Here is a 13961-nt window from a genome sequence, read left to right as displayed (position 1 = left end):
TTAGGGATAGAAGGGGGTGTCAATGTTGTGAGTGTCGTTCTGATGTTCGCAAGATTCTGGATTCACCTGATTCCTTCTGGTTCCATAACTGGATCCCCTTGACTGAGAGATAATGAACTTGCACTCTACAAAAGGCAGGGAACGATGCTCCCAAAAAGGGGAAGCTTAGAAAACATTTTAAAATAGCAGCACCCACAAACATTGAAATAACGGAGGCCTATCAGCATCTCCACTCTAGCTGGGGAATAAACATTTGGTCCAGGTGAAGCGGAATGTATGTTATTCTTGACCCAAGAACAACTCCTTCCCCCCCCCCCCCCATGTACCATTTTTAAACAAGGAAAAGAACTCTTCCAGTGGTTTCAAAGTTGCAGATGTACAGGCCCATGAATAGTGATTGAGTTAAATTTGGAGACTAAATTAAATCTTTAGAATATCAGATACAGGGATTTTAGTCCTGTTTTAAGTGCAAATTTGAATGAGAACTGATTCTGAGGGAACCTTATCACCTCCAAAATATATACCTACGCATACATACAAAAGAAAACATATTCAGGATACAGTCAACTCCTGAAGTTCCCACTTCTTTTTAACTCAGGCAAGCTTCCATAGAGTCCAATGATATAAATGAAGCTTGTCTGAGTATAACCCAAGTAAAGACCTCAGTATTTGGCCTATTCAGCATACACAGAATACATAATGGAGAAGGGTGCTCAAGAATTTGTATTGGCTTAAATATGAAATGAGAGCGTGACTCTCAAGTGGGAGTAATGCTGTCATCCCACTTAAGTGACAATAAAATCCCTAAAGCACCACCCTCTATCATATATTTCAGTTAAGCCACATACATTTCTTATTCTGCCCACATTTTTGTGTTTTCTGTCCCCCGTCTTGCCATGCTCTTTCCTCTTTAAAATATATTAGTTGCTATGGAAACAATTATGAGACTGGAATTAGGCAGAATTTGACATAGAGCTGCAGAAAGTCAATTAAAGTAACAACTTGAAAAGTGATGGATAATCTTGGCCATGCATAAGACAGGGACAAACAAATGGATAGGAAGACAAGGACAATGTTATCAACTATGAGGGATTTACAGTAGGGATAAATATCAGTGGAGTTGCATCACTATAACTGAGGGCAGAATTTGGCTCTACACCTACTTCACAACATTGTCTGGTTTTTCTTTCAGATTCATTGTATTTATTTGTGTTTTATAACTACAACCCAGGCATTAGGACAATCCAGGACCCTATGGGAATGTCTACACTGCAATAAAAGACTTGGGCTCACAGGACTCAGGCTGCAGGTCAGACTCTGAGACCCCGCAAGGGGGAAGGGTCTCACAGCCAGGGGCTCTAGCCCAAGTCCAAATGTCTACACTGCAATTTTATAGCCTCCAGCCCAGGCCCTGAGAGCCTGAGTCAGCTGACCCAGACCCTGAGTCTCAGTGCCAGCCGGTTTTTTATCACAAGTGTAAACACATACTAGTAGCTTCAGCTAAGCTTTGAAGACCTATACAAGTTAAACACTGTTAGGAATAATTCAAGCCATTGGAACGGGTGTAACCCAAGATGCCTGCCATCTTACAGAAATAATAATAAAAATGATCGTAAAGAAATTGACATAAATCAGGTGCTGCTGATTTGCAAAGCAAAAAGTCTGTTTCAGAAAAAAACACTTTTTTTCTAATTAAAAAGACTTTGAAAGTTAGTTTATTCCCCTAAAATGCAGCTTTCCTGTAAAAAAGGAACATCGGTTAGAAAATGGCCCCGTACACAGTGTGCATCGTTTAGGATGAAGCACCTGGAATACAGCAACTGGATGGGGCATAGGGGTCCTACTGGGTTATAGTCCTGCAGTGTTTTCAGATGCAATTGAAATAAGCTTTTGTTATTTATCATTATGTGGCCAAATCCTGAAGTCCTCAATCAGATAAAACTCTCCTTAGGTCTGAGTACAAATAAGTCTGAGTTTGAGCCGACGTTGTTATTACTATTACTATTAATAATACTAAATTATGCAATACTATAAACAACAACTATGGCTTTGCAGTTTATGTATAAATCTTATAAAACTATTCACATGAAAACAACTATTTGTTTCAAACTACAATTTTCAAATTTATTTTTTCTTTTTACAACCCACTCTACAGAACCAAACTACACTTTGAAATATGAATTATAATGTGATAACTGCACATTTCGGAAGCTGGGAACCCCCACTTTTGGCATAATGCCTCACCCAAGACATGTGGTTATCATATTATAAAACATGAGCACCAGTTAAATACCCTGCTACCATGTACTACACAGCTCTCCTGGGTGTAACCTTACACCTGTGACTTACGAGATTTTCCGGCTTGAAGCCTCACCAGCAGAGTGTAAACTGAAGCCGCTCCAGAGACAGTTGGGTGAAAAGCAGCTCTGGCGGCGTTTGAACTGAAGTTGTTCATGCAGAGAAACCGATCTGATGGCATTTTGAAAGATGGATGAGAGTGGATGAGGAAAATGTAAGGAATGAAGGATAGGAGGAGGAGGTTTGGAAAAGGAAGAAGAAGGGAAAGGAAGGATGCACAGGAGGAGGAGGTGATATGGAAAAGAAGAGGAGGAGGAAAGAGGGGATATGTGAAAGAGGAAAGAAGGATGGAAGGCAACGAGAGGAAAGGAAGAGAAAAAATGTAAGCAACATGTAATGCACACCTGAATTATGCATTCCTGGTATACTAGTCACACACACCTCCCAGTGACAAAGAACAGGACTAGAATCCACCTAAAATAACATTATTGAACAATAAATACCAGATTCTGAATGAAATGCCTATACTAAAATCCTTTTGCAGTCCACAAGTAGCATAAGGGGGTGTGTCATATTGGCCTTCTCAGGGGTACCAGGCACGGTGACAGTACCTTTTAGAGGAGATTAAAATGACCCACTTAAATAATTCAGTGCATCAATGAGAATAAAAAAGATTTCTCCTGTGCTACATTTTCAGGAAAACCCTGTTCCCTGGGCCACTACATTTCACTTTCGTTTCACTTCATTTTACAATTCTGTGTATTCTCAGAAAGGGCTGCGTCCAGCTCCAAGTCTCCACTTTTCTCCTTTTAGCCTTCTGAAATCCTTGAATTAAATCTTTTACACTTCAGATCCATTCCAACTGCTGCTGTAGCTTGAAGTGCATCCATTTATCCCCTGATCTGGGACTAAGAAAGCCCAACCTAGCAGTACTTGGCAAGTTAAATCTGAACTTCAAGTGGAAGATCTAGAACAAATTACTAAATATTTGGTGGTTCCAAGTTTCCTTATCCTCTCAATAGCTGATATTAACCAGAAATATCCTAAAGGGGCCAAAGAACTGAAAACCACAGACCATTAAATTCCATCTGCCATACTGAATTGCCGACACAACTGACTATATTGGTACCCTAAAGTTGCTGTTCATTATGTTGAGTAACATGAAAAAGTATCCATGTAGCATGAACATATATAAAATAGTCACCCTCTCTGCTCTCTTCAGCGGTTATCCTGTCAGATATGACAAACTGAACAGGGTGAATGTGTGTTCAATTCCTGGATAGGAGACCTCAAAGCAAAAGTCAGCGTGCTGCCAGAGGTGATGTTGGTATTGCAACAGGGAAATGGTCTTCCCTTTGATTCAGTGCTCCTGCATGGTGTTCAGGGGGTAATGGGCTGTTGGAGATGCTGCATTTTGGATGAGAAGTTAGATATGAAGGCCTGACCACCTGCGGTCATTAAAGACCCCTTGGCACTGTCTGCAAGAGAAGAGATTGCACTCAGTGTGCTAGCTACATTCTAATTTGAATAATTACATTATTCAATTGCTTAAATTACTCTGCCATTGAAAATGGACGATGTATTCCTCTCTTAATCCCCTCAACAGTTGCGTAGAGCTGCTGTGTGCTGTAAAGTTACTGCTTCATTCCACCTGAAAGTTGGTTGCATTTCAGTGCAAAGTGTTCCTACGTATGTCGAATCTGTACAGGGCTTAGGGATGAAAGGTGTTATACAAATGCAAATTATTATTATTATAACTTTAAAACCAACGTGATCCTCCTCACTCATGAACCCACATTTCTAAGGTAGTCCTACTCCCTGATTAAATGGCCTTACCGTAGAGTAGAATGCCTGCCAGAGCGCGAAATGCTATTGCCAACTGGCGAGGGTAAGTTACTTCCTCTGTGCAGGTCTTCAATGGAACGGCTCCAAGGTTTGGATTTATCCATTGAATTTTCCACATTGTTCTCCAAGCTTTCAAAGTCAAAACTGAAAGGAAATAGAAATTCCAAAGTAGGCTTACACAAAAAAAGATGTACATAGCTTTTTTCCTTCCTGTTAAACATCTGCAGATTTACTAGGTCCCAACAGATTACACGAAAACATAAAAAAAGCAATGCAAAATAATTTCCCTTCAGCTGGAACACGGTGCTATATTCAAGTACATTTTGCAGCAAATTTGGAACTTGACAAAAGGAGAAATGAGCAACATAGGGATATAATTTAAGAAGACTCAAACAGCCATGAATTAATCTTATTTCAATGTAAAAAAAATACACTGACTGATTTGCTGATGAACAACAGCCTTGGAGAGTGGAGGGGGAAGCTCAAAGCTGTCTTAATTTTATTTTAATAAATCAATACACTGTGTGGCTATTAATTTAATTTCATCCATCAATATGTGACTGAGCATTTATACTGGCTTGTTGGCCAAGGCTAATCTTGAACCATATGTAATACATTACCAAAAATCATTACAGATTTTCTTGATTTTTTATTCCTCACCCACTTTGTTGCCATTTAAAGCAAGAGTTGGTTGTTCCTCTTACATCTTTTGAGGTTATTACTTACGTTTACCACGTTAGAGAGAGAGAAAGAAAAAAAAACTCTGGCAAGTTAACTTGCTTCCACTTATACAATTTTAGGAAGAAAATCCTTAAAACAAGCTGTGTGTAGTTTTTCCAGTGTTAGTAATATTTTTAAACATATAATTTTCCTTCATTACTTTTATTATAATTCCACCAAAAGTCTCATTTCTTTTCAATGGTAATATACATCGGCATGTATTCAATTTAAAAAAAAAATTTGGTTCCACTTAGCTAGGGTTTGTATGTACAATACAATGTGCAGCTCTATCTTTTCTTACCACATTCATTTCATATAAGAAGTTATAAGTACAATGTAATTAGGGTTGGCATAATTCAATTTTTATTTTTTTACAATTTTGACAGATATCAATTTTAAGGATTTTTTTCTATTTTTATTTATTTAAATTTTCCTATTTGCACAAAATTATGAGTTTTAAGCATTTTAAAACAATCTTTTAGCTATTTAAATCTTCACAGTTGCACGAAAATAGAAGGGGGGTCAGACAATAATTATTTTATGACATTGGACATTGATATTCAAAAACTTAAAGCTTTATAACTGTTAATGCACAAATTCACAACATCCTATGACAAAATACATAAAGTAAATATCCTTAAATCGAACTCTAATAAGTTCTCAAGCAGCAATTTTCTTACTTTGCCTATCTGTAAATTCTTACTGATGGATCTTTTTTTTTTGGTTGGTTTGTGTGCATACGACGAAATCGACACTTACCAACACTTACCGTCAAAAATCTAATCCATCCAAGCCTAAATATAATGAAGTTAAACCCTGTGAGTATGTGAGAACATATCCTCAGTTGTTTAAATTACCTCCATTTCAGTCAATGAAGATACAATGATTTACATTGGCCCTGTGAAGGTTCCTTCCCCACTCTGAACTCTAGGGTACAGATGTGGGGACCTGCATGAAAACCTCCTAAGCTTACTTTTACCAGCTTAGGTTAAAACTTCCCCAAGGTACAAACTATTTTACCCTTTGTCCTTGGACTTCCACTGCCACCACCAAATGTTTATCTGGGTTTATTTTATTAGGAAAGCGTTGTTTGGAAATGTCTTTCCCCCCAAAATCCTCCCAACCCTTGCACCCCACTTCCTGGGGAAGGTTTGGTAAAAATCCTCACCAATTTGCATAGGTGACCACAGACCCAAACCCTTGGATCTTAAGAACAATGAAAAAAGCATTCAGTTCTTGAAAAGAAGAATTTTAATAGAAGAAACAGTAAAAAAAAAAATCACCTCTGTAAAATCAGGATGGTAAATACCTTACAGGGTAATTAGATTCAAAACATAGAGAGTCCCTCGAGGCAAAACCTTAAGTTACAAAAAGACACACAGACAGGAATATCCATTCTATTCAGCACAGCTTATTTTCTCAGCCATTTAAAGAAATCATAATCTTACGCATATCTAGCTAGATTACTTACTAAATTCTAAGACTCCATTCCTGTTCTATCCCTGGCAAAGCAGCATACCAACAGACACAGACCCTTTGTTTCTCTCCCTCCTCCCAGCTTTTGAAAGTATCTTGTCTCCTCATTGGTCATTTTGGTCAGGTGCCAGCGAGGTTATCCTAGCTTCTTAACCCTCTACAGGTGAGAGGATTTTTCCTCTGGCCAGGAGAGATTTTAAAGGGGTTTACCCTTCCCTTTATATTTATGACAGGCCCATAATGAGTTTTTCCAACTTTGCATTGTTTTAATACAGAACAAATAACAATACATTTGGAAGTGTTGTCTAGTAGTAAGGTCAGACAACAGGGAGCCAGGACTCCTTTTTTATTCCTAGTTTTGCCATTGACTTCCTAAGTGGTCTTTTAATAGATATTCTCTTTCTTGAAATCTACCTATCCATAAAAGTGATCTGATTATACCTACCCAGCTTTAACAGAGTATTGTGAGAATTAGTTAATGTGAGTATTTTGCTTTGAACTTCATAGGTATTATATCATAATACAACATGGCTGAAAAAATTGTCTGGGTGTACTTAGTTCAACCTTGCCCATATATTTAAGAATATAATGTCCATTACATGATCTCATGATATTTGAGGGAAGGAACACAAACAGTGGGATCTAAAAGAAGCTTTTGGAAAGGAAGGTAAAAAATTGGCCATTTTTCTTAGGCCAATATCTCGATGTAACGCAAAATTTATTCATTCTTTATTGTACTTTGTCACACTAAGAGGGGATCAAGTTAAAACAGATGTGATTAATCTTTAAAAAAAAACTGCTCTGACCAGTGGTGGATTAGCCACTGGGCCAACAGGGCCTGTGCCCAGGGCCCCCCCCGCCAATTGGGGGCCCCCCAGAAAAATGGGCGCTCCTGCATCCCCATCTGCTCCACCCGCCTGGCGCTCCTGCCGGGGAGTGGGGTAGGGCGCGGGGGGATTGCCCCGCTCCGCCTGGCGCTCCTGCCAAGAAGCAGGGGAAGCTCCCTCACCCCGAACTCACTTCTCTGGCATGAGTGCAGGGCAGGGGCAGGAAGCAGGACGGATTGCAGGCAGAAGGAGTGGGGAGGGGTCCCCACTTGCTCTGGCCCAGGCCACACAAATCCCTAATCCGCCTCTGGCTCAGATGGCATAAATATACAAGCAAAGTTTTTTGTTTTCCTTCTCTCTGCAATATGCTCTGATCCAACATTTGGGATCTAATTTTGCCATTTGCTCTGATTCTAAGGAACCTACATAATTCTGTGCAAGCTACTGCAATGGAAACAACTTTACTGGAATAGTACAGCATCTGACTAGATATTACTCTCTCTGTCAGTCTATCTATATTACACTATGTTGTTTTGTTTTGCGAACCCTGATGAACATAAGCCATGTTTTACTTACGTGACTGCGTACTGTGCAAATGACAAATATTCCACCAGAACATCCAGGCCTTTGTTTTCTTCATTCAAAAACTCCCTGACCCACCTGTTAGAAAAATCATTAGAGATCAGTGGATTTCATTGTTCAGTGCAGGGGCATATCTGACGAAATTCTTGTTTCAGTCAATCTACAAAAACATCCATTGTGTGAAAAGAAATATATTGAGCAAATGCTTTTCATTTCTCACTCAAGAAGCGAGGGTTCACAAATATACCTTTGTGTGCAGCATCACAAATAAGAAAACGTTTTCTACCATTAATATCTATACCATGCACACTTTGCACTGCTCAGGAAAACCTACACAGATATATTGCTTTTTTTTTCTTTTTAATAAAGAAACCTGGTTCTGGTAAGTGCTGCCCATTTCCCCATAACAATTAAATTCCTGTTGAAAGGTCCAGTATAATTTGGAGTAGTTAGTAGACACGTACCATGACAACACTACCAATGTAGCTGAAGCTTCCTTCCAAACCCACATTCATCTCCTTTCTGGCACAGCAAGCTGCTCAAACCACGGAATCAGCCAATACTAGAGCAGCATTTATGGGCTTCTTGAAATGCAAGAGTCATATGAATTGGCTTCATTTTTTCCATGTACCGGCATTTAGTGATCTTTCAAGAAGTTATAGGCAACAAAAAAGCTAAGGAATAATAACATCAAGGCTACACTATGATGTACTTCATATCTCTTTAAAAAATAAGCTTTCCTTCTCATACTAATATGAGATCACATTTTTTAAAAAGGCTTTAACCTGTTAAAGTAAATTCAAGCCCCTAAAGCAGAGCCGTGCAAAATATTTGCAACAAAATTTGAAATCCTGCAAAACATTACTGGTTATTATTGGAAAAGTGAAAAATTCAGGGCTAGTTTGCTAAGGTTTGAGAATCTTGACCTAGTTTTGAGCAAACCCAAGGGGTGGAGAATGGGTGGAGATTTGGCTTCATCCCTCATACCTCCTCAACACACCAACCAGCATAGCGAAGTATTTATCAGTAGCAGAATATTTACCCCTGGAATAAGTTGAGAGCCAGGGAGTGAATTATGACACAAAGTTACAATTCCCTCCCTAGTTTGCTCTTGGGGCAGCGCATTTGTGCGTTGCCCTTCACTCAGGGCAGATTGTAAATTTACAATCTAGCCTTGAGTTATTCTTTAGGCCTTATGTTTTAGAGCATACTATTTACGTTGTAGAATAAACATCTTGGTATGTATTTTACTCCTGGGGGCATTCTGCACCAAAACATTAAAAATTCTGCGCACAATATTTTAAAATTCTGCACATTTTATTTGTCAAAATAACACTATATAATCATACCAGTTTCAATTATTTTGATATTTTTTTTCAAAATACCTGTCAGCAAATATGTCTGTAACAGTACAGACACACACAAAAATTCCCTCAGGAGTAGAAAGTTAAAGAAACCCCTATAACAACCCAGTTCCTGTTTCTCTGCCACTTCCCCCGCACCTCCCGAAGAGCCCAGCCGGTAGGCCAAACACCCACAACCTCCTCCAGAGCCCAGCCACAGGGCCCCCCGAGTCCAGATACTTGCAACCCCCCCAAGCCCAGCTGCGGGGCCCCCTGGCCCAGATACCCACACCCCTCCCCCCAGAGCCCAGCCACAAGACCCCCCCAATCCAGATACCCACAGCCCTCCCCCCCCCAAGCTCAGCCGTGGGTGCCCCCCCTTGCCCAGACACCCACCCACTCCCCACAGAGCCCAGGGACCCAGAGGGAGAAACAGCCTGATGCTCCGTCCCAGGCTTCACGGAGATTCCTGTGTGCCACCCTCTCCTTCCCTCAGGGCATGCTGGGAATTGCAGCAGCCAGGAACCCGCTAGCTCCCTCCCCACAGCTGTGTCTTCTATGTGCGAGCTGGGCTCTGCAGGGCCAGCAGCCCCTAGTGGTGGCTAGCAGCACTGCAGCCCATATCTGTGGGGAAAGGAAATCTGTGCACATTTTCTGAATTGCGCAGTGGGGCAGAATTCCCCCAGGAGTAGTATATGATCTACATTTTGCCACACATATCTTTCATCCAGTTGACTGAAGGAAAATATGCATTTTGGAAATTGCACTGATTTTGTAAGACTGTATTATTTACAAAATATGCCATAATGGTTCCTTCTGGATATCTGTGGTAAGTCATACATTTGTATTTGAGAATGACACAGCCTGGATGCTTTTGGACTCTAGTGAGAAATTATTTATTCTGGAAAAGGGGAGAAATAAAGCAGAAAACATAGCAAGGACTCAGGAGATGGAGTGCGTTTAGATGTTTGCCACATACCAAGAGCATCCAAGTGTTTCAAAATGGTGCTATATACGTATCTAAAATGGAAAACTATTATAAAACACAAAGTTCACACTGTATTGGCATCTATATATTCATTCAAGTACTAAGACGTTGGACCAGATTCTGTTCTTAGTTACATCCATGTAAATATGGAGCAGCTCTACTGGGGACACTTAATTTTCTGCAATACTTTACTTCTGTTAGCATAAAGAGTTTGCTCTTTCACCTCTCCATGCAACCCATAGTGATTTCATTTTCTCTGCAGCTATTTAGCAACTCCCAATCCCAAAGTTGTCAGCGGATATGGCTGCATTTCCCCCAGATTTATGTTACCTTTTAAAGCAACTCTCAGCCCTTGGGACCCCTACCAGCACCCATGTTCTGTACCTTAAGGAGCTCTTAGCATAGCTATAGTCAGAAACTATTATCTTCCAAAAGAAGTGTCATCATTCAGCCAATGGTGAGGCCATGGCCAGCCAACACTAGCATTAAGAGTCAAACAAGCAAAAGCGGCTTTTATAGTTCTTCTCTTCCCTCAGGCTGATCTGAGTTTACCTCAGAAAAATTAAAGTGTCATTCTGTGAAACAGACTTTCCTTAATGATGCCACTTATTCAACTTTGTCCTCCAAGATGAAGTTGTCTTGTAGTGATGATGTGATATATGTGTAATATCCCAAGAAACTTTGGGACAGTGTCAATGTTCTGCAGGCCCTGCTTAAGGGATTCCAAACAGCCCTGATGAAAACTGAGAGCACTCCATTAAACTGAGAGAGGTGCCATGCCAAGCCCCCACTGCTATTCATTACAATGGAAAGGATACTTCTCTCAACTCCCATCCCAAATTGCTTACAATTAACCATAAAAAACTATGCAAAAAAACCCAACAAACTATTTTATCCAGGCAGAAAATAAGACTTGCTACACTTCTCCCACCACAGAGGTAGGGCCTCAGACTTCTACCAAAACATCAAAAGGCTGTAGCTCCCTGGAGTGCTGATGTCTGGATTTGATTCTATGAACAACACGTGGAAACAACTCCTTCACATTTTCAAATCTTGTAAGACGGAACATGTCAAGAATTTCCACACAAAAACATAGGCTATGCATTATGATATTCCTTGTCTCTTACAGTCTGCCAGAGAAGCACATAGGATTATTATATATTAATTTCCAGTAGCACCCATAATATGCTCAAAACTTAATGATCCCAAAAATACCCCTTCCCAAAGAAGCTTACAATCTTGTACAGGGTTAAGAGAGGCTTTCTTTAAAAAATCATTAGACGGGGTGGGGAGAGGGGAAACTGTCACCTTTAGAAGAATTTTTTGCTAAAGAACCCCTTTATCAGGTAAAGTCAGCCTTGGGTGAGTTACTTACTTTACACTGTGTGGCAAAAGAGCCACACATCACCACTTCGATGTTATCAAAGAATTGCACACATTTCAGCCACAGTCAGCCATGGACTTTAATGGGATTTGAAAGGCTAACTCTGGTGCAAGTCTCCAAAAATTCAAGAGTGAGCTGATGTGCTGAAAACTTCCACTGAAAATTCCATGGAAAAAAAATTGTCCACAACATTTTATAGCTTGTACTTTAGCTGCTGACAAACTGCTACGATTGCTTACAGATTGCATTGGCTTACTCTGGAAGATTCATCCTGAAACTTTGCAACCCTGCCAACACTGTATTAGAAATGATGGTTTCAACTTCAGTATTTGATGGTCAATTTGACTTCATTTCTGTAATGTTTCAGAAAGTCATTTGACATTTTGTGGAAATCCCGGACATGCACTGTCCTACTGTATTTCATCACAGCTGGTTGCCAACTGCAGTTTTGGCTCTTAAGGAGTGGAATCTTGATTTTAATCCTCGATAATCTGAGACTGTTGCTTGCTCCCATATTTAGTCTCTGGGATTTAGCAGCACACCACAACATACCATGGAACAGACATACAGCTCTCATGTAGCTAAGCCAACAACTATTCCAGGCCCATGTAAGGAAAGAGGCCCATTGGAAAGACATCACAAAGACTGTGCTCACAATGTTTACTGAGACTACTGCCATCACCCCGGGACAGAGGTTCCTCAGACAGATTAGTACCAGCTCTTTGTCACATCAGCCTAAGTAAGCAAATGCCTCAAATTTATTTTTAAAATATTGAGTCATTTCCCACTGTCCAGGTCTTAGCTGGCAGTCCAGGGACTCCCTGATAGTGCTGTAGGTGCAGAAATGCTCCTGTCCGTGCAGACAGTTCAATGTCTTTTACCCTGTCTGCCTGATCCAGAGTCAAAATCAGTTACTTTCTATGACCTCTGTGCCAAAGAAGCTGGCAGACAGAGTTTTCTGTTGAAGGAAACCCAGTGTGATTAAGAAAACAGCTGTTTTTTTGCATCAGTCAAGCTGATAACAACTACTCCTTTCCTTGTTTCATCAAGATATAATCGCCAAGTGCAGAAATCTACCTCAGGAACCTATTTTAGGTGCACACATACTAGAACCATTTAACAAAGCTTTAAAGAAATCTTATTTTGGTCTGACATGCTAATGCTGAATAACTCTTCAGTTTCTGAGACAGGTTCTGAGTACAGGTTTGCAAAGTTGATATAAATAAGCATTTGAAATGGAATGTGGAATAGAAAAAGGTAATTCTCCAAAATTCATTTTCCTATTAATATTTGAAGAAAGTTTTGTGCTTGTGAAAGTATTAGCTAGCAGTAAGGCATCATGCAAACATGAAATGCAGAAGTTTCCAAAACAACATCTCATTGCTCCTCTGCAAAACTATTACTATTCCAGACCTGAGGTTTCCTGAGCAGAAGCTATAAAACGGGGAGGTGGGGGGGGAGATAGAGAGTGGTTGACTAAACTGCAGACCCTATGAGTCTCATTTCTCTTCTGATTTACCCCAGGGCCTGATACAGCTCTTAAAGAAGTCAATGGCAGTCTTCCCATTGACTTCAAAGGCAATTGGATTGGGCCTACAATGAGCAGATTAAAATTGAGCCTTCAGGGATGACCAGCTAACACGTTAATGTACTGCACAGCCCAAATCCCAGCCTTCTAATCTTTAGTGACCAATACATTAGGCCACCTCATTCTTTAAAGAGCATGGAGATATTTGCCCAAAGCTAGCAGTCAGTGGATATTAATAACTCTTACCCAATATGATTTGTTCTTAAAGAAATTTCCAGTTCTCGTAGTACTTGCGTAGATTCTTGGACTCGTCTTCTGAATTTCTATAATTCAGTTGGGGGAAAAAATACTTGAGAAACATATTTGGACTCACATGACGCTATTCAAAAATGCCATAATCCCATAGGAGACAGAATATGTTAAATATTAAAATATATTGAGCACATTTCCAAATCCTGAGAAATGAAAGACTGTTAATCAGACTAGCAACTAAAAGACACTCAGAAATATAACTCCTGCTTCCAAATACAATTTTGTAATTTCCTCATTTGAAACTGTGGAAGTGAAAAGGAGAATTAAAATTCTGTAAAGGAATATATATTTCTTTACAATACAATTTCTATTTTAGCACCCAAAATTTCAGACAGTTCCAGCATAGGGACATGATTTTCAGCAATGGCCAATAATTTTGCACCTGCAATCTTGTCTCCACAACACAAGAGTTGTTGGCATTTACATCTGACTACCTGATTTGTAGGTGCAAACAAATAACCAGATATCTCAGTACTACAATCTGTGTGCTGTGATTATTTGTAGGTGCAAAATTAGAGGCTGGAATGAGGCCCAGATCAAATGCAAATATCAGTAAACTACTGAGTTATAATACAGTACAGAACTCTCTAATAATCTTGCTTTATTTTGAATATCTCCCATCGGTGCAGGTCCACCAGTGGCAGCAAGAGTGGGAATG

The 13961-nt window shown here is 39.9% G+C and overlaps 1 protein-coding gene across 12 annotated transcripts in view; it reads right to left on the bottom strand.

The window, feature by feature from the left end:
* The window catches only part of FMNL2 (formin like 2), a 259314-nt gene that overhangs the window by 81503 nt on the left and 163850 nt on the right, over nucleotides 1-13961 (bottom strand). For 8 of the 12 annotated variants that reach the window (XM_073305475.1, XM_073305481.1, XM_073305474.1 and 5 more), the window contains exons 4-7: nucleotides 13238-13314; nucleotides 7743-7826; nucleotides 4135-4287; nucleotides 2350-2469 (exon numbers count right to left, since the gene is read on the bottom strand). In XM_073305475.1, the coding sequence (XP_073161576.1) occupies nucleotides 2350-2469; nucleotides 4135-4287; nucleotides 7743-7826; nucleotides 13238-13314 (434 nt within the window). The remainder of the gene's footprint in view (nucleotides 1-2349; nucleotides 2470-4134; nucleotides 4288-7742; nucleotides 7827-13237; nucleotides 13315-13961) is intronic. The other 4 variants (XM_073305484.1, XM_073305483.1, XM_073305486.1 and 1 more) reach the window with 1 other exon arrangement.

Source organism: Lepidochelys kempii, chromosome 11, assembly GCF_965140265.1.
Source record: "Lepidochelys kempii isolate rLepKem1 chromosome 11, rLepKem1.hap2, whole genome shotgun sequence".
Taxonomy (NCBI): domain Eukaryota; kingdom Metazoa; phylum Chordata; order Testudines; family Cheloniidae; genus Lepidochelys; species Lepidochelys kempii.
Note: the sequence above shows the minus strand (reverse complement) of the source record. Positions and strands in the feature narration are given on the sequence as shown.